At 43.9% G+C, this 24,728-nt stretch overlaps 2 protein-coding genes across 9 annotated transcripts in view; one reads left to right on the top strand and one right to left on the bottom strand.

The window, feature by feature from the left end:
- PALLD (palladin, cytoskeletal associated protein) overlaps positions 1 to 24,728 on the top strand; it is a 449,105-nt gene that overhangs the window by 377,616 nt on the left and 46,761 nt on the right. For 4 of the 7 annotated variants that reach the window (XM_039479028.2, XM_039479030.2, XM_039479026.2 and 1 more), the window contains exon 11: positions 23,833 to 24,477. The exons of the other annotated variants lie outside the window; for them this stretch is intronic. In XM_039479028.2, the coding sequence (XP_039334962.2) occupies positions 23,833 to 24,477 (645 nt within the window). The remainder of the gene's footprint in view (positions 1 to 23,832; positions 24,478 to 24,728) is intronic. 7 annotated transcript variants of the gene reach the window in all.
- The window catches only part of CBR4 (carbonyl reductase 4), a 137,010-nt gene continuing 117,110 nt past the window's right edge, over positions 4,829 to 24,728 (bottom strand). The window contains exons 5-8 of one of the 2 annotated variants that reach the window (XR_012517052.1): positions 19,575 to 19,661; positions 12,803 to 14,194; positions 10,395 to 10,486; positions 4,829 to 10,146 (exon numbers count right to left, since the gene is read on the bottom strand). Coding sequence is in view for 1 of the 2 variants with exons in the window: in XM_074396997.1 (XP_074253098.1) it covers positions 19,642 to 19,661 (20 nt within the window). In the remaining variant the exon portion in view is untranslated. Of the gene's footprint in view, positions 10,147 to 10,394; positions 10,487 to 12,802; positions 14,195 to 19,220; positions 19,662 to 24,728 lie in introns of those variants that run through there. The other variant, XM_074396997.1, reaches the window with a different exon arrangement.

Genomic DNA, 24,728 nt, shown 5'->3' with positions numbered 1-24,728 from the left:
TGGGTGCATGGAATTATTAGAGACAAGATAAACGGCATGTAGGAAGGGCTGGTGTGGCAAATGCTGTGAAAAAATGTGCCACAACCTCTGAGGGCAGGAAACTGAAGGACTTTGTGTGGTCTGGAGGCCTGAGGAAGGAGCCTCAGGAAGTGATGTTTGACTGGACATCTGGAGGCTAAAGGGGAGAGAGAGACAGGTGTGCAGTCAGGAGGAATTGCACATCGAAGGACGGGCGCAGACTCTGAGAATGGGGGTGGGAGGGAGAAGAGAGGAGGCTACAGGGGCTGACCAGGACTGGTGGGCCAGGGGAAGGAATTTGGAGTTGATTTTAAGAGCACGCGCAGGCTGTTGGGAACAGGGAAGTGAAGAGAGTCACAGGATTCTGTGTGGGTTTTGAAACTGGCTGGCCGCACGGAAGAAAGCAGCGTGTAGGAGACGTGTGGGAGAAGGAAGGGCAGGACTTGGTGGTTGAGACGAGGCGGAGGGGGTCAGGCGGGCCTGACTCCTGCAGTTCTGACTTGCGAAACGCACTCAGGGATGGTGCCACTGCCTAAAGAGGAAGAGAGGATTTTGATAACAACTCAGCACTGTTCTCTCTTACTCCCTGCAACAGCCATACTATGTAGGTTCTGTCATTACCCCATTTCACAGATGAGAAAACAGAGGTTCTGGTAAGTTGTCTAGAGTCACGCAGTACAGTGTTCAATCGGTGTTCACTGCTACTGCCTCTGTTTACTCATTGAGTCATTCATTCATTCGTGGACTGTGTGCTGTGTCTAAGATAACACTGTTGAACCGAATAGATGTGAAGTCTGCTCTTGAGAAAGACTGGGGGTGGGAGACCAGGCAATAAATAAGCAGTTATGTTGCTTGGACACGCTGGTCAGGGATGGTAGGACGGTCTAGGTTTCTTAGACTGGAATGTTAGAATTCTAGCTCTTGCATAAGTCTTGGATGGAGATACAGGGAAAAACATGCATTACTGACAGAGTCCAAAAAAATGTTTCCCAGATGTTCTCTGAGGTTCCACAGGCATCCCCGGTGAGTTAGATCAGAAGTAGGCCTTGTGCCGGTTCTATAGGTGGGAGGCTAAAGATGCGAGAACAGTAGTGTGGTCTTGCCGAGGACGCAGAGAGCTAGGGTTCCAGGTGCCTCTGCGCCCGCCGTTCAGCAGGGTCAGCTGCCTCTGGGCCCACAAAGGTGGGAAGTGGTAGGAAAGGCCCCCATCTGACTGCCTCCGTCCAGGTCAGTCACAGCTCCCTGTGCTCTGCTATATATAGTAACGACCTTACATAAGAGTGCTATTAAAAAAAGAACGACAAAGAGGAGAAGAGAATGCCAGCTGAATTTTTTCCACTAAAGCTCATTTTTAACAGATGTGTTTTCTCTGCTTCCATGATGACAGTGTACCAGGGGACTGTTCCAGGTCAGGAGGGGAGCAGCCCAGGTACTTGTAGGACTGTGATTGGGGCCGTCTGTGCTGAGCACAGCTTGCTCTGGGGTAGATTAAATTACTATTTCATGTTACTCTCCTCCTCAGTTCCCATTTTCCTGGTATCTGTGGGAAGAGGGCTATGAAGAAGAATGAAATCACTGTGAGACTACTTTAAACTTTGCAGTGTATTTGGAATAATGCTGAAAAGCAGTGTTCTAAGTTCAGCAAAATGGGTGATTAATATATAAGTGGTAGGTCTATCTTAAATGCTTTAAATTATAATTCATGATCTTTTAATTAAGTCTTTCTTACTACATCAGATCTCTTATACACTCTAGTACCCAGTGATACACAAATTTTGTTGATTTTTGTGTCTATTTGTACAGTGTGTGTGATCTTGACATTGGTTAATATTCATGGGTTGGCTACATGCTCCCTGTTCCCCACGACAGCCAATTTGTCAGTTGTTAAGAGTTGGACAATAAATTATTTACATGACTATCCTGAATACTAATAGCTGACATGGATCGAAGGCTTGCTCGAACATTGCTCAAAACACTTCATATGTACTAACACATTTTGTCTTCACGGTCAGGGACGTAAGTGCTGTGATGACCTCCATTTTATTTTCGAATCAGTGTGTACATGTGTAGGTTATTTCAAGGGCATATTCATGACGCTAAGGTTTGGGATTCCATTGATCCTCTGGGTGCACACAGTACCCAGTAGGAAGTTTCTCAGCCCCTCCCCGCCTCCTTCCCTCCCTGCTTTTGGAGTACCCAGTGTCTGCTATGCCCATCTTCATGTTTGTGGGTGTTCTGTGCCTGTGTTAATTTGCTTAGGATAATGGCCTCCAGCTGCATTTATGTTGCTACAAAGGACATGATTTTGTTCTTTTTTATAGCTGTGTAATATTCCATGGTGTGTATGTAGCACACTTTGTTTATCCAGTCCACCACCGATGGGCATCTAGCTTGGTTCGCCATCTTCGCTGTTGTGAACAGTGCTGTGATGAGCGAGCGTACGTGCGTATGTGGGGCTTTTGGTTGAATGATTTATTTGCCTTGAGGTATCTACCCAAAACTGGGATTGCTGAGTCTAATGGTAGTTCTATTTCCAGTTCTTTGAGAAATTTCCAGACAGCTTTCCACAGAGGCCTAATTTACATTCCCACCAGCAGTGTGTAAGTAAGTGTGTATAAGTGTTCCCTTCCCTCTGCAGCCTCCCCAGCAGCTGTTGTGTTTTGACGTGACAGTAGCCATTCTGACTGCTGTGAGATGGTATCTCATTGTGGTTTTGGTTTGCATTTCTCTGATGATTCGTAATGCTGAGCATTTTTTCATGTTTGTCAGCTGCTTGGATGTCTTCATTTGAGAAATATATGACCCCCATTTTTTTAAATTGCATTTTAGGTTTTGGGGTACATGTGAAGAACATGCAAGATTGTTGCATAGGTACACACACGGCAGTGTGATTTGCTGCCTTCCTCCCCATCACCTATATCTGGCATTTCTCCCCATGCTCTCTCTCCCCAACTCCCCAACCCCCGACCCTCCGCCATTTCCCCCGCAACAGACCCCAGTGTGTGATGCTCCCCTCCCTGTGTCCATGTGTTCTCACTGTTCAACACCCGCCTATGGGTGAGAACATGCGGTGTTTGATTTTCTGCTCTTGTATGACCCCCATTTTAAAGATGAAGAAGCAGGTTCAGAAAGATTAAGTGATCAAAGAGACTCGGCCAGTAAATAATAGAGTCTAAAATTTAAACACAGGCAGTCTAACTCCAGAGCTTACATGCATAAGAAGTACCTTTAATTCCTAAACCAGTTAAGAAGTATATGAATAAATCTCCCAGAGGATGGAAAGGTCCTTTGGAACTGGGAGGTTCTTTGAGCCCTTGAGTAGAAATGCTCTTCCAGTTTGCCAACACAGGGGCCCTTTATGGGGGAGCCTGTGAGCACCGTCCTGCAGTCCAGTTAACTGAGCACAAGGCACAAGGCATATTTGTTTTTCTTTCTTTTGAAAACATAAATGTTAGAAAAGTTCAGAAATAAACATAAAGACTTGTAACTGTTGGAACCTTCCTTCCTTCTCTCCACAACCCTTCTCTCATGCCCATTTCTTGGCCTCCATGTTTTCACGAACAGTGTGATTGACTGCTCTGATTTTGTTAGCTATGTACGGTGGCAAATGAGAAATCACTGAGTGACTGGTACGTACGGCCTCCAGAAGCAGCGCCGTCTAAGAAGGTGTCACTGTTTGCATTAGCACATTATGCTAATGCTCCTTTGCATCTCAGGGTTATTTATAAATTACTTGTTTTAGGATGTGTTATTAGCTTCGTTAATACCGTTGTGCACTTGACATTTCGAACTTTTCTTCTGCAACTCTTTTTTACTTATTTTTCATGAGAATAGTCCTTATATCAAGATGAAAGAAAGCTAAAGCACCAGGTAGAATTCACAAACTGATAAATAACCCTATTTAAATCCATGGAAAGGTAATGTTTAAGGGAGGTTTGTTTTAATTGATTTTTATTTTACATGTACACATTAACTTCCTAAATCTTACCTTTCACACCAAGAAGCCTAGATCAGTGAGTGTGTTAAGGTGCTGATGGCTGAGAGCAAAAGTAGATCACCTAAGTTGTCTAACAAACTAGACATCACTAGAGGAAACCCGAGTGTGTTTCAGGAGCAGCGTCAGGTCTGCCTTAGCCTTCTAATCACTGTATCACCCTGTTAAGATCAATCAGATGCAAAAATCTTTGGTCAGAACCAGTCTTAAAGAAGCAGCTAAGAATTTCCGCTTTCTTGTCTTTCTGTTCACCATAACACAGGCATGTATCAAAAAATACGTAGAAAGCAAAAATTGGAAGAGTATTACATGCGCTTTCCTAAATGCACCTTAACGCTTTCCCTGGTGTTACTGTTACTGCTGCGGGCAGTGTCACTGTTCCAATGAGCCTGTGGTCACACACGCTGCTCCCCACACAGCAGCTCTTCTGAGGAGAGCAGCCCCCTGCCCTGTGACTCACTGAGAAACATAAACTCTGATTACTTAAAGCAAAATTTCAGATTTGAAGAAGTTTTCCTAATAAGGAAGAATGATGTAATGTTCATGGAGGGGGGCCAGGTTCCCTTCGTTTGTTTTATTTATCTTAGCTGAATTCCAGGGGAAAATGGGCTATGAACATGAGGGCTGATAACTATATTTAGCCACACAAAGTTAGTAACATCAGGGGGCATTTTTTCTTTAAGTTCTATACTCATAAATGGACTGAAAGATATTTTTCCAGGCATCTTGGTTTTATAAAGTTTGATCAAGCATAAATACTATTAAGATGTTACCTTTTGAGTATGAAGAAAGTATCCATTGTAATGTCTTTAATTTGGCATGTTTCTCTTAGATACTGGTTTCTGGGTCAAAAGATAGATAACTAGTAACAATACCTTGGTTCAGAAGATTGTATTAACTTCCAGAGTGCTCACACCTGTCATCCCAGCACTTTGGGAGGACAGCACCAAAGGATCACTTGAGCTCAGGAGTTGGAGACCAACCTGGGCAACACAGCAAGACCCCATCTCTATAAAAGTAAAAAAAAATCAGCTGGGCACGGTGACACATACCTGTGGTCCCAGCTACTTGGGCCTGGGAGGTGGAGGCTGCAGGGAGCCATGATTGTACCACCACACTCCAGCCAGGGCAACAGAATGAGACCCTGTCTCAAAAACAAGAAAAACAAAAAGTGAAAACAAACAAATCCAGAGTGGGCTTTAACAAGCAGGCAACAGCAAGTGACCGTAGTTTCTTAGAAAGATAATGTGTGTTTACGAGCCCTGTTCTGCCCATTGTCTGGCACTGTTCAATCCAGATTCACTCCCATCCCCTCACCTTACTCTACATATAAAATTAGGCTGTGCATCTTAAGACGGTAGACTATCATTTTTGTACTTTTGCATTTTATTTAAACATATTAACTGGAGAAAATCAAATTTGTAGCATTAAACATAAAACCTCAGCGTTATAATTGGTCATTCCCTCCTCTTGTCAACATATTACAACGTTTTTGCTTTGCTCTGTGATGTGACTCAGCGCTTAACATTCTATTTCCCATGAGAAAAGAGTCAAATTCATCCCTGCCACTGCTCCTGAAACACACTTGGGTTTCCTCTAGTGATGTGTAGTTTGTTAGACAACTTTAGGTCATCTACTTTTGTCTCAGCTATCAGCATATTAACATGCTCACTGATCTAGGCTTCTTGGTGTGAAAGGCAAGATTTAGGAAGTTAACGTGTACACGTAAAATAAAAATCAATTAAAACAAACCTCTTCCTTAAACATTACCTTTCCATGGAAAGCCTGCTATCTTCTGCCTTTTACCTAAGTCTTCAGAGTGGACACTTCCTCCCCATGACTGACCGTAACCCATTCTCACTGCAGCAGGCGGGCTGACTCCTCTACAGCCGTGGCCTTGTAGTTGATCTGAACAGGATGAGCATCTCTGTGGAAGCAAGTCTCCTCTGGCCTCCTGAAGGGGGAGGCTGTGCTGGGGACGGCACTCTCCTAGGTGGACGGACGGTACGCATGCTGACCGTGTGTGAGTGTCTTGGGAGACTGGAACCGTTTGAGAAAGGCACTCAGAATCATTTCTAATATTACTTGATGAGAGGTCAGCAATGAGGAAGCTTGTAAAAAATTGGGAGACAACTTTTTGCCATTATCATGGACAACTCTATCACTGCTACCCCAAATACTGAGCCTCAGAGACCAAGTCCTCAGATTCCGAGGCTCTGTGGTGTGATTCCTCCTCGGCAGAGCATCTGGCGACCCCCTCCCAGGACAGACAGTAACCCTCGTGAGAAGGGAGGGGACTTGTGGACTAGGCCTCGAGGAGCGCTGTGCAGTAGAAACAGAATGTGAACCACCGTAACAACGCAGACCCCATACACCGTTTGTTTTCTAGTAGTCACATGAAAAAGGAAAATGAGATTTTAATAGTACACATTATTTAACCTAATCTATTAAAACATTGTTTTAACATGTAAATACAAAAGTTAGTCATGATCATTTTCCAATCTCTTTAAACTGGACTTTAAAAATCTGCTATCTACTTGACACAGCATGTGTCAGTTCTGTCCACTGTTGAAGCACTTAATCGCTACATGTAGCTAACAGCTACCATAGTGGGGCGGTGCAGGTCTGGGGGATGTGGAGTCAGGTAAACACAAACCGTGACACTCAGAACCAGCACTGTGGAATTAATGGTAATTACTCCAAATGCTCATCTCTTACCTTTTCACGTCTGAATTTACAAACCAGATAGCAGTAAAAGGGCCAATCCAGTGATAGAAATGGAGTTCAGTCAGTGGAGAAGGGTCTGCTGATACCAGATCCTCAACCACAGCCATGCATAGCTGAACAGAAGACCCCTCTGATTCCCAGGGCAGAAGTTGGGGTGGAGGGCTGGGCATTCAGGCAGAAAGTCTGGAAGAAATACATCAATGTAGTCATTTCAGTAATAAATGCTGTGAATAAACAAAACAGGATAATAAGAGAGAGTTGGGAAGACTCTTCTTGCTCACTCTGACAGTTGAGTGAATCTTCTGGGAAGTGAGTTGTGCTGTGGAATGTGATTTTCATTCAGCCTGAGAGCCAGGCACAGTGGCCCATGCCTGTAATCTCACACTCTGGGAGGCTGAGGTGGGTGGATCACTTGATGTCAGGAGTTTGAGACCAGCCTGGCCAACATCGTGAAACTGCATCTCTACTAAAATACAAAAATTATCCAGGCCTGGTGGCACACATCCGTAATCTCAGCTACTTGAGAGGCAGAGGCACAAGAATTGCTTGAACCCAGGAGGTGGAGGTTGCAGCAAGCAAGACCGCGCCACTGCACTCCAGCCTGGGCAACAGAGCCTCAAAAAACAAGCGAACAAACAGAAAATTCAGCCTGAAGAAGATGCTTCTTCCAGTCCTCAGTGTGACTAAAGAGATCCTCATTTTTAAGAGAGAATTTCATTATTTAAAAACACAATACCCAGAGAAATGGAAGCTGCTTTCTGTGTGCTTCAAATAACATTTTGGTGTAGGGCCTCAGATGACTTCTTTTGCTCAGGATACCACGGCTGACACAGCTAAAATATGAAATATGGCCTAAATCATACACAGTGAGCTGATAACTTAGTACATATTTTTTGTTTTAACCAAGGCAAACAAATTAAAATTTTAATCTGTTTTACTTTCATATTTGCTTAAGTAAACTTCAAAACTAATGACTTCCAAGGAATTTGGCCTCAGCTACATGCATGACCAGTGAATGCTATCGAGAGTGTGGGACTACACTGAATAAATCTATTGAGTATGGAAGTTTTGTGTTTAAAAAAAATCTCAGTAGAAAAGCACTAGAACCACCATACAGTACATATCTCTATGCTTATGATACGTGGAGTAGCTTAGGAGGGAACCTGAGAAATGGTAACAATATTTGGTTGATGCTGGAGTGGGAATTGGACTGGAAAGAAAAAGTATGAGATGAAAATATACTTTTCAGTGTTCTCTTTGTGTTTTTTACATTTTGAAGAGGTTTTTAATTCTGATGAAGTCCCAATTCATCCCTATTTTCTTTTTCCTCTTACAGATCAGCCTTTCGTGTCTTAGCTAAGAAATCTTTAACCTCTGGTCACAAAGATTTTCTTCTATGATTCCTTCTTGAAATTTTATAGTTTTAGATTCACATTTATGTTGAAGGTTTTATTTTTATTTTTATTTTTTTAGAGATGGGGTCTCGCTCTGTCCCCCAGGCTGGGGTGTAGTGGCCCCAAGATCATGAGCTCCTGGGTTCAGCCGATCCTCCATCTCAGCCTCCCAAGTAGCTGGGACTACAGGCGTGCATCAACATGCCGGCTAATTTTTTAGTTTTCTATAGAGACAGGGTCTTACTTTATCGCCCATGCTGATCTCAACCTTCTGGGCTCAAGTGATGCTCCCCCTTCAGTGTCCCAAAGTGCTGGAATTACAGGCGTCAGCCACCATCTCTGGCCTGCTGAAGATTGATATTAGTTAACTTTCGCATGAAGCGTCAGTTGTGAGCTGAGGTTGGAAATCAATAGTGTTTGGAGGGGTTTGTTTTTTTGGTTTTATGTGAGCATGTGTATTCTTACCACTTTAAAAAATAGAACTTAATTTCAAAAGAGATTAAAAAGAAATATTGTATAGAAATGTCTGCAGTTATAATTCGTAGTTCCATTTTAGAAAGAAAAAGTTGTTTTATTTTGCTTCGTTTTGAGATAGGATCTTGTTCTGTCACCCAGTCTGGAGTGCAGTGGTGCAATCGTGGCTCACTGCAGCCTTGTTCTCCTGGCCCAAACAAGAAGCTGGGACTACAGATTACACAGCACCACACCTGGCTAATTTTTTAATTTTAATTTTTAGCGTAGATGAGGTTTCATTATGTTGCCTATGCTGGTCTCAAGATGTGGGCTCAAGTGATCCTCCCGCCTTAACCTCCCAAAGTGCTGACATGACAGGTCTGCAACACTATGCCCACCAAGAAAAAGTTTTCTTACGACTACTGTACTGATTCTCAGGAACAGTCATTGTGCTTTAATTCTCTAAACCAAAAACGTCAACTTCTCTTGGGCAAGAAGGACCATGTTTTGATTGCACTGTCTCGTATGACCCCTTGCCTTCAGCCATTTTCATAATCTAAACTTGATGGCAGTGTCTTGTGATAGGGTAAGAAATGAAAAATGGTAAAAGCCATTCGTTAGGGTATACCTGAACTAATTATGTAGATCAGCTGAAATAAAAAGGGTTACAAAGACAAGTTTTCTGTCTTCAGGTGGGAATGTAGATACGAAAACTTCATTGGCGATGACAAGCTATGGATCGGTCTGTATTTGCCAGATCTGCTTACGGAGAACATACCCAGCAGGTGGAGGAAGTCTTCCCACACCCCTTCCGGAAGGGCTGAGATCCTGCCGCCAGACACATGTTGCAATATCAACAGAAGGTCCTCAGGTTGCCCTCCACGAAGGAGGGGAGTGGGTCCGTTGAATGCTTTCGTTTTGTGATACTGAGAACATGGGTGCTGCTCAGCTCTTTACCAGAGCTGGGGCTAGCCTCTTCCGATAAATGCTAAAAGGTGACTACTGCTTAGAAGGTGCACCTGTCAGCATGAGCCCGTGTGTCTCAGGTCCTTTCAGGCCATTACCGTGCATGAATAATGTACGTTTGATGGGAGATGATCCTCTCTCCCTACTCAAGTTTGGAACCATTTGACAGATAAACTGAGGAGTCAGAAAGAAATGCAAGCACCAGATTTGTACTGGGGAGAATTCAGAGGAGAAAGGGGATGTACTGCTGGGCCTTGTGAGCTGGCTTTCACTTCCCTCTTGAGCTAAGCAAGCTAATGCCCACGCACAGGCAGCATTGAACAGCTCCACGTAGATCCCACCCTCCAAAACAACAGGAAGAAAAAGCCCTCTCACTGCACCAAGATCCAAAGAGAAGAGCAAGGGAAGGGCTGATCTGGGCATGCCCAGCTCCATCCCCCACCCATGTCCGCCACAAAGGGAGGAGACAGCGACGAGGTCCCCATTCTGTAAACCCTCCATGGGAAGCAGTGAAGGATGCGGGGCCCACTCCGTCCGTGTCCACGCTTCCGCCGATCCTGCGTGGTAATTTTGCAGGATGATAGCATGATGCCCCTGAAAGGAAAAAACAAGAGTTTCGTCTATTAGGTCATTAACAGATATGACTTCAATGTCTTCTGGTTCATTTTGACATTTTTGTAAATTCTATACATCTTTTATTTACTTCCATGATAAATTTTAAAGATCAACAAATGTCAAGGAAAAAAATCACTAGTAAATGTGGAACTTTTATACTTCCATACTTTTACCTGTTACATTAATCTTGTCTTATTCAAAATGTATTCACCACAAAAAATACTTACTAATCTTGGTTTCCTGGTATGAACTGCTTGTGCTTCTGAGATTAGAGATACGCTTTTCTTCACTGGTGGCCACAATCGAGATAAGATCATGCCTAAAAGGACAAGTTAGGAATAGAAGTGTAATTAAGTATAGTCTGTGTTAGTTTTACTTAGGACTGTAATTCTTTAGCAATTTCATCAGATTTAAACTTGAAAATATGCCTGACTGCCGACACCACCATAGTCATACCCATGTGTATATGCCTGTTACTTCCAGGCAGTAGGTCACCTTCTCTCTTCAGGCCCTTGTTAGAACCTGACAGATTTTGAATAGATCTTTTCTTTGTTCTTTGTAATGTTTACCTGTATTCTTGTTAGAAATGACTTTCCGGTTCAGTTATTTAAAAGATGAAGCCTTTTAGTGAAAGAAGGTCTCACCTTGGTGTCATCACTCGAGAGGCTGGGAGTGAAGAAACCCAGCTACTCAGTTGGACGAGGATCCCGTGCCTTCCAGCCACACGTGCTGGGCTTCCCCGTGTCCCCAGCACACAGACACTATACATACTTAGTGGCTTTTTCCATTGTTTGAAATGTTAAAAAGAAAAGGCGCATTCTGGTGTACATACTACTTCTGTACATGAAGGGCCACCTACTGTATAAATCTTACAGTACAGTCATGAATTCCAGATGTGGTGTGCAACAGACTTCATTATTTACATGTTTTGGAAAAGATTAATAAAGTACAGCAAAAGAAGCTCAATGCTACAGCTGTACATACTGTACTATAAAGTATTATTCTGAAAAGCATTTCAAGATTTTGCAGCATTTTTATTGTATTGGAAACAGTCACAGATACCATATTATAGAAAACTCTGTTTGATAGAATGCCAGATATAACTGTTGACTATACACAGTCATATATAACCACACTGGAAACTTCATGTAGCTATGATAAATTTCCCTCATTTTTTCCTTCAGAGTAATTACATTGGATAATTGAGCTGTTTCATCTAAGAATTTATTTTTGTGGTTGTAGTCATTTCTCAGGGAGGGACCCTCATTTATTATAGTTTTCCCCAAGGCAGCCTGGATAGACCTCATCCACTGCCGGAAAGCCTGGCCCTGCCTGCTGAGGGGAGATGGCTGGCAGCACTGTCTTCATTGCGTCTCTTCCTTTGGCCTCTGAGGAACGTCAAGGTCAGCTGGTCAAAAGCTAAGAAGGGCCAAAGCCATTTACAACTTAGAGTTCTTTTCCACGGTCACAGTCTCTTAATTCATGCTGCTAGGCTACGTCTCTTGAGCTTGCCAAAATACATTTTTGAGCGTTTTCAAGAACGTTCTCCTACTTCAGATGAGAGGTTGGGATGGGAGTCTGATGATCAGGCAAGCCCTGCCTTCACACCAGGGAACCCTTGGCTTGTATATCTTGGCCATTAGCATTTCAACTAGCAATGGTCGACCTGTAGGAGGAAATAAATTACCCGGAGTACCCAGATCCAACTGTGCATTCCTCACATTGATTGCAAGACCAAAATATGTAGAAGATGTTATTGGTGACATTATTATTATTTATTCACAAATGTTTAGTTCTTCAGTTATAAGCCTATGTTAATTGAAATTTGAAAAGTCATCTTTTATAGAGTTGTTTATCAGCCTGTGATATAATGTTCCCAGATTGCAGCATATTTAGATACAATCTCTCAAGAGATGGAACAGCATAACAGATGAGTAATATTAGTAATATTCAGATGTACAATCTTAAAAGACTAAAAAGTGAATTTTATAGCATGGGCGAATTTTAAAAATATGTAAAAGGGACTATTTAAAAATAATTCAATGATCTGTTGCAAAGATATGAAGAAAGTCAGACTGAGAATGATTTAGGCAAGGCCACACAGATAATTGGTGGCACAGTCATGTCTACCAGGGAAAGCACCAAGTAACCCAATGGAGGAGATGCTAAAAGGGCTGTTGGTGACTTAAGAACAAGGCGATTTAGGCTCCCAACACTTGGGGAGGCCGAGGTGGGAGGATTGAGGATTGCTTGAGCCCAGGGGTTTGAGACCAGCCTGGGCAACATAGTGAGACACTGTCTCTACTTAAAAAAAAATTCAGCTGGGTATGGTGACACACACCAGTAGTTCCAGCTACTCAGGAGGCTGAGGCGGAAGGATTGCTTGAGCCCAGGAGGCTGCAGTGAGCCAAGATCAGATGCTAATTCACTCCAGCCTGGGCAATAGAGCAAGACCCTGCATCATTCACACACACACACACACAAACACACACACATCCATGTCAAGCTGTTTTTAAGAATTCAAATCCAATTATTTTGGACATTATTCTTCCTGTGTTTATTTTTTTCTACAACAAACATTGTGTTAGAAAGGACAGTTAAAGACAGAACTATAAGTACGTAGGAACTTCCATACCATGAAATTCCACAGTAGTATATATTGTCTTTATGTGATATGTCTCTCGATTTTTCTCAGAAATTTGAATTAATATTATACTTGGAAAATATGAAGTAAGCAGTTTTATCAGTTGGTTTCATCCTCATGTTCAGATATTTTGGATGTACAATGTTTAGCTATAAATACAGGTTGTCTGGTTAGTAGAGACCAACCGTTCACTAGTTTCTCAATATAATGAATGCTAGTTGATGGTACTTGGGCTGAAATAAGAAATTCTAGAAGGAAATTTAATTTCTTAGTTTCAAAATCAATTCCTTCAGGTTGCTTTGTACATTCTTACAGTTTTCCCGGTAAATAAAAGTTTTTACGCCTAGCATATGAGACACAGCTCCCTAAAATTGTATGTATAGAATGTATTCAGGACATAGCCGGGATGTCTCTATAGCTGTGCCGAGCGTCATTGCAGTATCCACATTGCAGTAACAAAGAGACGGGGTAGGAGCAACAGACTGAGAGCCATCCTCTTGAGTGGAACCCAAATTAGAAAGGTCCTCCGTGTCTGAGGAAGTCACGCTGCACTTGGCAAAAACTAGATAAGTCGTGGTGCTTTGATTAGAGACATGGTAACATCACGGTCATGAGCCAGAGCGCTTCAGTTTAAATCCCGTCTCCTCTTCTTTCCCACTGCATAGTCTCGTGCCTCAATTGCTGTGTATCTTTGTGCCTCAATTTCCTCATCTGTAAAATGGAGATAATAAAAGTGGCCTCTCTCCTAGGGTTTTTATAAAAATGAAATGAGCTTATATGGCTAAAGTGCTTAAAATGGCGTTTGGTACATAGCAAGTGCTCCATCACAGTAAGCTCTCATCACTAGATAGTGGCGACGCTGTTGGCGCTGGCAGCACTAGCAACAGTCATTCTTGATGAAATTCTTTGGAAAAGGCCTCCCTGGCAGCATTAAACACAGAGAATGGATGAGTGGATGCCCTTCTCAGGCCTCCAGGATACTTTGTTGCTGTCCAGGACCTTCTTTACCTTACAAACTTCTGGAATTTGATGTTTTAAGAGTCTTTTTAACCACTCTATTTTTTATATGCACATAGTTTAAAAGAGTCAGTCAGTATAGAAGATGATAAAATGCAAAAATAAAAGACTTCCTCCCTCCGCCTCATTCCAGTCTCACTCTCCAGAGGTCAACACATGAAACGATTTGTTTGTAGTCGTTCTGGTAGTTTCTTTCACAAGTTTATGAACAGTCTATGTATTCATCCATTTATTGATTCTTAACTTCCGATAGTGCTATTAGATTGACCCTTATGTTCTTAACAGCAAGATGTTCTTGCTGGGCCTTTGGCACCAACTGGCTGATAACAGCGATTTCTCGATCTCCTTGTGCTTCCATTTGTATATCTGTAAAATAAGGAAATTGGACTTGTTGGTTTCCAAGACCCCTTTCTTAAAAGTGTTAAGAGATCATTTGAACGAATTTAAGTAAAAAACAAGAAAGAGAGAATTCAGAGATAAAACTGTTCTGAGGGTTATCTGGATCCTGCTGTTAAAACAGTGTTCAAATTTTAACCGCTTCTCTCCCTGTTTCTTTTATCTAAAGAACTGGCTGCTTTTTATGTACTAGGTTCCATTTTGTAGACCCTTCCATAATGGCCAGGAATTCCAGAGGATTCTATCCTTCTGGACACATTTCCCTTCCATCCTCAGTATGAGAAGTCCCAGGGAAAGGCCCTGATTGGCCTGGCCTGACCTGGGTTATATACTTACCCTTGAATAATTTGCTAAAGCCATATGCCAGTTGACTAGTCCTGAATCACATGCTCACCCGGCAGCCAAGGGTGCGAGGGTTGTGACTAGCAGACCCACAGGGAATAGGATAGAAGCAGATCTGTAAGGGGAGGGAGGAGAGCTGATACCAGATGAAAGAAGAATGGTAGAGAATAAAAACAGATGTCTGCCTTGCTTGGAGTTTCAGGAAACTGACTTTAAGAAGAAACTCATTCAATCCTCCACCTACTAGTGAGTCACGACTTGCTTTTATGAATGCTTACTGCCATGCATTCAACCATTGGCCTCATTCTTCTTCCAGAAGTAAAGCATGACCTCCACCTACATGTTCTTTAACTTAGTATCAGCCATAAGCAATTCCCAGCAGGACTTCCACAACACTTGAAAGGTGAATACAGACGTGAGTGTGATGTTCCAGGCAGATATCAGTGCTTTAGATTCTAGCTCAACACAGTCACTCAATGCGGCCTTGTTGGAAACACTCTGTCTGATCTTTAGGACTTCTGTACTACACAGTGGACACACAAGGGAACTGTTTCCTCTATCTGTACAGGGACCAACTTTGTTATCTCAGGATACAGTCTCTGTTTTGAAAAAGTCACTGTAGAACAGTACAGGTATGGGAAGAATGGGCCCTCTCAAAAAGAGCTGCCTAGAGATGACTAAGGTTCTTACCAAGAACTAGAAATACCCCTTTCTCCTCAAGGTAAACAGAAACTTACTGCATTTTTGACTGATAACCAAATAAAATGGAAACTGGGCAGCAGCACAGTCTGCTGCTGCCTGGAACATGATGGAGTGCCTCACAGATGCCAGATGAGGAGCTGTATTACCAGGTTCACAAATGCTCTTGTTCAGGTTTGGGAGTTTCACATTTTGGATACTAACAAGCCAGAAATATATGAGTACTGTTACTATAAGAGCCCTGATACATACGATCTCCTTTATTAGAAGATGCATTTCCCTTTCCTGTATTCCACACAAAAGGTGCCTGGCAAACTTCTGACAGGTAGTAACTGACATCTATATGCAAAACACTGTAATAATCAACAAGACAACATATCTGGCTCCGGTGATCTGGGCTGGCGTGTGAGATAATGCCGTGCCAGCCTTGAGGGCTGGAGTAGTTGGAGGAGGGAGTAAGAACTGCTAGGTGTTATTAGGGAAGGCTTCAAGAAGAGATGGGCATTGAAACGGGCATAGAAGGATGAAGACAGTGGATAGAGAGAAATTGGTGGAGTAGCCGTCCAAGAGGGCAGTGCATGAGAAGAGGCCAGCAGGAAGGAAAATTCAAAATCGGTCTGGGGAACAGTAAGTAACTAAGAAGAATGGAAAGGTGGAGACAGAGCAGCAGTAGCTGGAGATGAGATTGTTAGGACGGTTTTGAGACCAAATTGTGGGTATCTTAAATATCAGTTATCATTTTAGGGAGAAAAGTTGGATCAGGGTGAGAGGAGCTCTGTCCAGACACAAGTTTAAAATGAAGTAGCTCATTTATGTCACGTGGAAGTGGAAATGGAATTCGGGACTGAAGGCTGGGTTAGCTCAGGGAGTGGGAGTGATGGAGCTGACTCGTGGTGCAAAGAGGAGCATCCAGTTTAGATCTCGGTAGAGTACCCACTTGGAGAGAGATGGAGAAGAACCACTGAAGGAAGGCGGGCACAGTCCCCAAAGTCTGGGAACAAGGAGGGTTGTATTAGTGATGCCAACGGAGAATGTACTTCCAGAAAGATGGAATGGGTAAGCCACTGTCAGATGCTGCAGAGGCATCAAGAAGGAGGGCAGAGAAAAGCCTGGGACTGCCGAGCACAGCACAACCCTATCTTCACATTGAATGAAACATCAAATTAGTTTTTGGAAGACGTACAAAATCAGGCCAAAACATCCAAAAGATGGGGAAAGGGTTACTAGCAGAACACTGGCCACCCACCACTGAAATAGTTCACATGTTTTCTTTAAGGGAAAGCATTATAGCAGAACCACATCCAACTCTAGCCCCATAGAAACTATGTTGAGACACACAAAACCTAAAAGCTATTTTTGTCTTGACTGGGTAGAATTTATCTATAGGTATATCTGTCTTAAGAAAAAAAAAATGCAACTAATGTTAGCCAGTTAGTTAACAGAATATTCACAGAACAGATTATTCACAGAATAAGTCTTCCTTTTGTAAGATTTACCGTGGAATTGTTTTTATCCGCCTCTCAAATGCCTTTGCATCTCCTTGTTTTCCAAAAACTGATAGATACATTTTCAAAAACAGTTGAAATAGGTGTGAAAACAGCATGTGCACAAGGTTAATAGATGCACACGCCCAAATCAAGACCATAGTTGGACTCATTTAGTTGTCCAAGTGTACTAGTTTACCAGTTTCTTGGAAATTCGTTTCCTTATAATGTTTAAATCTTACAGGACTAAAAAGGACAGGTCATAAAATCTAAAAGTTTCTTAGGACTGAACGTTGAGAACCTACCCCAGAAAAGATAAATGAATTATCCAAAGTCATGAACAGAACATGGCAAAGCTGGAGCTGCGCTATCAGAACTCTTCTCTGCTGGGCTGACTCCCTGTTTTTACTAGTAAGTAACTGCATGATAGCGGCTTGCTTTCTAAGAGGACTCTGGAAATGGAGCTGTGTTGCTGAGTGCCATACAGCTTGATGGAGCAAGGAGTTTTACACTGTATAGAAATCTAGGGATTTCAATTAAATTCAACAGATATTTATTGAGTGGCTTCCCTGTGAGTAAAGAAGAAGATACTGAAAACAGAGGGCTCAGTGAAGTCACAGAATTGCTGTTTTTTGCAAAGATACTGGAGGAGTAGATACTGGCGATTTGTTTGGAAAGAGATGACACCCTACCCTTAGTAGTAATCAACTCACAAATACTGACTCCACCCCACTGTTTTGGATGTATTCAACCCAGCAAGCATAAGCTATGATGGAAGTGACTCAAGGCTTGGCACCAGCCTCTGTTTGATGAATGAAAATGAAGAGTTGAGGAAACATTAACCATATGAAACCTGAAAATATGCCAAATTCATCATTTTACTGTAAGACAAAGTGAAATATCTGCCCTTTCTTCCGTAATTCTTCAAAATCTCAGAGAAATTTTATACCAAGACCTTCAAGTTCCTCAACATCTGCTTCACAGGGAGCTTTCCTTTGGTGTTTCAATTAGAAATGAGATCACTGATTGTACCTCAAGCATTGAAAAAAGTGGAAAAACAGATTTTTCTTCAAAAGTGTACTTGGCCTGTGTTAAGAATTAAAATCAAACATTTTCTATTAGGAACAGTCTGCATTAATTCCTTTTAATGTCCACTAAATTAGCATAGTTTTTATAAGAATTAACTAATGTATTCCTGCTGTTTCCACTGGCCTTTGCATCAGTAGAAATGAAAATCATTTTGGCCATTTAACTGTGGTGCAGAGTCGACTGTTTTAGAAACTGACCTCGCATTCCTCCCCCAAAGGCAGCTGGAGCTGAAGCACCAGTGTTCCCTGTCGATCAGATTCATCCGGACATCACAACTGCAGCATTGTCAAAGCCTGTCCCTTATCATGGGCAATTTATGTCTGGCTACAAATCCTGCTCTTCTCGGGGGCTAGAAATGCTTTGGACCACATCTTGCAGCCCTCCCAGAGCCAGAGTGACCATTTACCCCACAGAAAGTTGGATCTCCACAGACCTCCTAGATGAGAAATCACAACATCTGGGAGCCAGGAGCAGGAGTCAACTTCTGAGAAACAGTTCACATTGCTACTGACCCTTGACAGAGCACCATCTCCCTACCTCTCATTCCTGTTCCTTCTGTTACATAAGAGACTCAGCCATCCTTTGATATTCCAGAGAGGTTCCCAGGAGGATTAGGACTTGGTCATCAATTGTTCCCCTCCCCGCCCAACCCCTCTCTCATGGTACATGGAATGACTTCAAATAGAGATCAACTTTATGGATGAAGACATACAGAGCTACTGTTTTTCTGTGGTGGAGCCAAAAGTGGCTCTTATTGTAAGTACAAAGGAAAAGTCTCTAAAAGAGACTCAAGTCATGTGCTGATTTCACTCAGGTCACTTCTCCCTTGAACCCTCCTCTGTAATTGTGTTCAGTTCTGGCTTTGGAAAGTCAGCACAATTTACAAAAGATTCAGAATGCATGCAAGGTCAAAAAACGGCTTTGTAGTAAAGGAAACCTATGTCCTTATGCAATACATTTTAAACTTAAACATATTCCCAAGCAGTAATCCATTTAGTTCTAGCATTCTTTTGTTTCTGGTACTTTGTAGAAAATCCACATTTTTATCCCTGGCCTCCCCACAGCCTTAGGGGAGTGTATGTGAATTATTCTTGCACTCATCTCCCATAAGCCCAGTGCATAAATTCCCATTTGTCTCCTATTAATCCTTATTGTGTAAATGACTGTTCTTGAGATTGTGATTTGTGTACCGTTTCCCAAGGGGCAATCATAAGTTAGTGCTAAACAGATCCAGTTGTTAGATAGTGACCTTCATGCAGTGGACCTAGCTCCTGTGATACGAAGACACCAATTAAGCTATGAGTAATGGAACTGTAGAAGACAATTGAAGCACTACTATAATAAAGTTGTAGATGGAACTGAACTATACCACCTGAATGGGAAGCCCTTGGAGGAGTTTTATTTTCTATTTTATATGTTCCTAGAATTGATATATTTGAGCTCTTATGCATATGATTCTGAGCTAATCTTAGCCAGATGGGAATATATTGTGGGAACACCCAGCAGCTTATCCCCTAATTCACTTACTGACCTTCATTTGAAAATTCTTCAGATTTCCCAGTCCAATATGGGACCCTCCTAGCATAGGAATGTCCTACTCAACATGCCTGATGAGCCCAGTGGGTACAGAAATCGCAGCAAGACATTTCTGTCATTGTCATCGTCGACAGTGGTGAGTCCACCATGTTCAGTGTCTGGCCAGGTGCTGAGGGGATGCTGAAAGTTACCTTCCTTACCTTTAAAGTGCTTATACGTATCAGGACCAGAGGAGCGATGGCTCAGAAGGTGCAGTGTGGCAACTCTTCACCATACAAATGGCTTTCCTATCACACAAGCAAGTATGAAAGAAAGCGTATCAACCAACAGCAGATTTATTCATAGATCACACATGTTCTCAGCTTTGTGATCTCAAGAATTTTTCTAGACAATTAGGAATACTCCATCTTTATTATGAGCAGGGGATAAATTACTTGCAATCCAGATACTGCTCCAGAGAGACATACCAGGCATTTCCAATTTACATACAAGTTGCTTTTCAGGGGTTTGCTTTCACATCATTTATTGTGAACTTGGGTTGCAGTTTCCCAGAGAAAACGTAATACGTAGTAATAATAACCGAAATTTTAACAAACATGTTTTGTTGACTGAGCACTCTACAGAAAATGACGTAGCACCAGGCTTCTGAGCCAGCTAGCCCTTCACATCCAGGTTCTGCCCATGGACACATTACTTGACCTCACTAACTGACGGTGAATTTTTGCAATGGGGATAACAATCCCTACCTTCTAGGGTTGGAGTGTGTCGCCAGGGCGAGGCACATGGCAAGTGCCCTGCAGCTCCATGATGAGGAGAAGGGGGAGGAGCGCGGCCAGCACCAGCCGTCTGCCAGTCTCATGACTCAGCGCACCTCCGGTTCTCATCGGCCTACCTGCCGCTGCGTTCCCTTGCCAGCCGCTTGCAATGGGAATGGGTGAAGGGGAAAAATCCCCTGCCACCAGTGAAGCGTCGTTCCTGTTTTTAAAAAGTGCGGTTTGTAGAGTAACCAGGATTGTTGATAAGATTCTCTTCTGCGAAAGGTGATGTATTGAGCTCATACTCTGAACCAGGCACTGCGCTCATTTAATTCTCACAGAGACCCCACAGCTAGTAGCCGGCTGAGCTGGGTCCCACGCCCCTTGATCTGTGACTCTAGACTTTTATGTCATGTACCTTTCTGCTGCTTAGGACAGTGTTTTTGGTCTGGGTAACTTTTTCTGAACTGCTTTCATCTCGTGGCAGGAGAGGTGACTGAATTGAAATACGTTGGATGGTACATCTCTCCTTCTCCCTGTCAGATCTCTTGGAGCAAAGGGGAAAATTATTGTTGTTGAAAGCTTTGTGCAAGCCACTGGGTTAAGGGAGTGACTGATTTTCTGTAATGCAGGAGGGGAATCTATTAAGTTAGCATGTACGAATTTCCTTCCTGAGCTGCCAAGACCGTCTCATCTTTGCACTTTCTTTGAAGCCAAGTATTCTTAAATATGTATTTAAACCCTTCACTGATTATTCAGACCCTAAAGGCCCTGGACGTTAGAGCTGCAAGAAGGCATAAAAGTGAATAAAGTCCTCAGAAGGAAAATAGAGTCACAGATTTTTTTTTAAGTCACATTGAAGGTCAGGGTTCTTTTATGTCACATGCTTGAGTAGAAAAGAGTGGGGTCATACACGGGTTCTGACCTGGCTCTGCAGGTAACTGGCTCTGTGGCCTTGAGTGTTACTTAAAACCAGTGTTCCCATGTGTAAGTGGACTGCGACAGTCTCATTTCCTTCAGCATGAAAACTTCCAGAATTGAAGGGTGGGGGAGAGTGGGGAACTGCTCGCAGTTTTGGAATTAGGGGTATGGTAGGTAGAGGGGAAAAAGAAGCTGGGAGAAATGTGATGGATTCTTGTGCAAGACCAGAGATTTAAACAAATGACACTCAAGAGTACATTGCAACCAGGGTCATCCAGAACCCTTAACTTTTCATCCATTGCATAGTATTTCCAAAACATTCAGTTCAGCTTCATTTTTCAGAGAAAAGACAGCAGAAAAAAATGGAGCAACTAAAGCAGACCTGAATTTCTTATGAGAATAACTTCTAAGTACTTTCCAAAAGCTGCAGGCGATCTTGCCTTTCTCCTTTCATTCTCTTGGCCTTTTTATCTCTGAAAATCAACTTTTATAAAAATAGCTTAACGAGGAAGAAGAAAATGGTAAAATTGTGCATTTCATCACAGTCCAGATATGAAATCCATTTAACTTGTGTTTACCATTTGCACAGAAACATAGCCAGACACTTTAAAATTCAAAATAAGCATTTTTGCTCTCCTTTTCCCTACCCCTATTCTTCACACCTCTCCGAACCACTGAGAAACTGAGAAGTTGAAACTCTAGCAGAGTTCCTCACTGCAGCCATGTCACTAGAATGCCCATTCACTTCCGTGTAATGCTACATTAATCACTTCCTCCTAAAAGTAGCACTTGCACAGCTTTAACCCTACTTGGGTTAGCAGCATGGTGGTTCTTTTTAATGCCGGAATGAGTAGGCTGACCCCATGGAGAAGTTTACAACCAATATAGTCATGGTCGGGCCTCCTGACCTAGTTTCTTTGAAGACTGGCTCCCAGGAGTCACTCCCTAATCCTGGGGCCAGGGAATCCTCACATCAGGTACAGAGCATGGTATGATGTCTGCAGCTACTTCAGCAGAGCCACCACACACAGCAGTTTGCTTGATGCCAGGCCAAGCCCAAAATTCTTAAAACACAGCTGTGGCTTTGGCCATGGCGAGCCCAGGTGGGTACGGAGTGGGGGAGCAGCACCTTTCAGGAGAGCCACACAGATGGCTTCCAACCCAGATGCAGAGGTCAGCTGAAGAGTGATGATCGACATCCGGGGACTAGGATGCATGCTCCCCTCGCTAGGAAATGAGAGAGAGACAGCAAAGGCAGGAGACGAAGCATTTGGGGACTCAGAAAGGAGAGCGCTGGATAATGGATTTTAGAGCTGGTGGGTGGTATTTATGAGTTCTATTCCTGGGCCAGTTCTAAATGCATGAATACAAAAGCACATGTGCTGGACGGTCTCCCCAAACCACACAGACATCTGGAGCTTCAGGGCAGTGGTGAATCCCGGCAGTGACATGGCTGCTTTTAAAACACTCGAGTTCACTAGGACCCAACAGAGTTCCTTGTGGTTGGAGTCTGTGATGCTTTGAACATGTTAGGAACATAGAAGCTTTTACTAATTGTACTTTTGTGTAATAAAATGCAGTACATTACTGTTCCCAAGCAAGGGTGTCTTTGTCTTCTCATGGACTTAAGTGTAATCTCTTTACTGGATAATTCTAGAAGGGAACAGCAAACATAGGACCGAGTTTAGAACTTGCTGATGTTCCCACATCTAATGATACTTGATGAAAGACCTAGATACTTTTTCACTTTTTTATTGGCACCTTCGGTTATTTTTATTGCTGAGTTTTTTGGAAGGCTTGGTTTTTGCCTATAGATAGGAAAGTTTGGGGTTTTGAGTTCTAGTTTTAAAAGATTTAAAGTTAGGCACAGAGCTTGGTCTCCTCATGGGTACTTGTTTGATCCGCAGCTTGCAGTGCCACCTTCTGTTCAAGTTTCTTTTGACAGCTATTGGTGCCTGTCTTCACCTGTGAATAACGGGCAGGATGCACAGGAAAGTTTTCGAGTGAAAGAGTGAGCTGTTAGATCATTGCTAGCTGCTTGCTCTTATTTTAGAAATAAAAATTTTAACCGTCTCTTCTTAAAAGTAAATATTTGGGGAATTAAGTACACATTATAAAATTAATACTTTGCTATTATTTATTGAACACCTACATGTTATAGATGTCACTTGTTTACATGTGTTTGAAATAACACACTATTAGTGTGTATTAAGGTTTGGTAAGAAATTGGCAATTTGGTTTACTAAAATTTTGTATACAAACTTTCGAGACAAATGTGGAGATTAATTTGTTTTAAATCCACCTGTGGTATTTATTGAATGCACAGTTGACAGCACTGAGTAGGCAAATAAGACTAACCTACATCTACCCAATAGAACTTCAAACAAGTGTTTGTTTTTGCTTTTAACTTTCTCATCCTGATAGAATTCTTTTACCAAAAATCGGCTACGAATGAGAGGACTGAGAACGATGTCGAGATGTTTTTCTCTTACTATTTCTGATTCCGTTAGAATGTGGTTCCTGGAAGTCAGACACATCGCCATCAGGCTGTGTAAACGGGTTGAGATCCCCTTATGCGAGGCTGACGCGGGTCCGTGAGCCGGAAGGGCCTATCCGCTGACTTAGCGCCTGGTCCAGCTGAACCGCCGGAGCGCCCTCGTCCCGCCGGCTGCGAACGTGCGCCCGCCCGGGGTGTTCCCCACGGGGCGCGAGTGCAAAGCCAGGTCTGGCTCCCGCGCGCTCACGGCCGCCCTCTCTGAAGCTGTCGCTGCTCTCTCCGCAGGGACCCACTGAAGATCCAGCAACTGCAGAACCAGATCCGCCTGGAGCAGGAGGCCGGCGCCCGGCAGCCCCCGCCAGCCCGCAGCGCGCCGCCCGCCTTGCCCGAGCTCGCGGCCCGCGCGCCGCCCGCGTCCCCGGAGCCCATGAGCGCGCTGGCCTCCCGCGCCACCCCTGCCATGCAGTCCTCCGGCTCCTTCAACTACGCGCGCCCCAAGCAGTTCATCGCCGCGCAGAACCTCGGGCCCGCGTCGGGGCACGGCACGCCGGCCTCCAGCCCCGGCTCGTCCAGCCTCCCGTCGCCCATGTCCCCGACGCCCCGGCCGCTCGCTCGCGCGACCGCGCCGCCCTTCGCGCCCCTCTTCGGCGCCGAGCCCGACGCCCCCTGGGGCTCGTCCTCGCCGTCGCCGCCGCCGCCGCCGCCCCCGGTCTTCAGCCCCACGGCGGCCTTCCCGGTGCCCGACGTGTTCCCGCTGCCGCCGCCGCCGCCGCCGCTCCCGAGCCCGGGCCCCGCGTCCCACGGCTCCTCGCCCGCCGCCCGCTTCGGCCACAGCCAGACGCCCGCGGCCTTCCTCAGCGCCCTGCTGCCCTCGCAGCCGCCGCCGGCCGCCGTCAACGCCCTGGGGCTGCCCAAGGGCGTCACCCCCGCGTGAGTGACAGCAGCGGGGCCCCTCCCTCCGACCCCTCCCTGCGGCTCCTGCACCCCTAGACGTGCGCTCCACCCGCCCGCAACCCAGGAGCGCCGCCCTGGTAACACTGCACGCATTTCTCTCCGTGCTATGTAAAAACTCTTTTTTTGGCCGGGCGTGGTGGCTCAAGCCTGTCATCCCAGCACTTTGGGAGGCCGAGGCGGGCGGATCACGAGGTCAAGAGATCGAGACCATCCTGGTCAACATGGTG

Source organism: Saimiri boliviensis, chromosome 3, assembly GCF_048565385.1.
Source record: "Saimiri boliviensis isolate mSaiBol1 chromosome 3, mSaiBol1.pri, whole genome shotgun sequence".
Lineage (NCBI taxonomy): Eukaryota > Metazoa > Chordata > Mammalia > Primates > Cebidae > Saimiri > Saimiri boliviensis.
The sequence above is the reverse complement of the archived record's forward strand: the minus strand, read 5'-3'. Positions and strand labels throughout refer to the sequence as shown.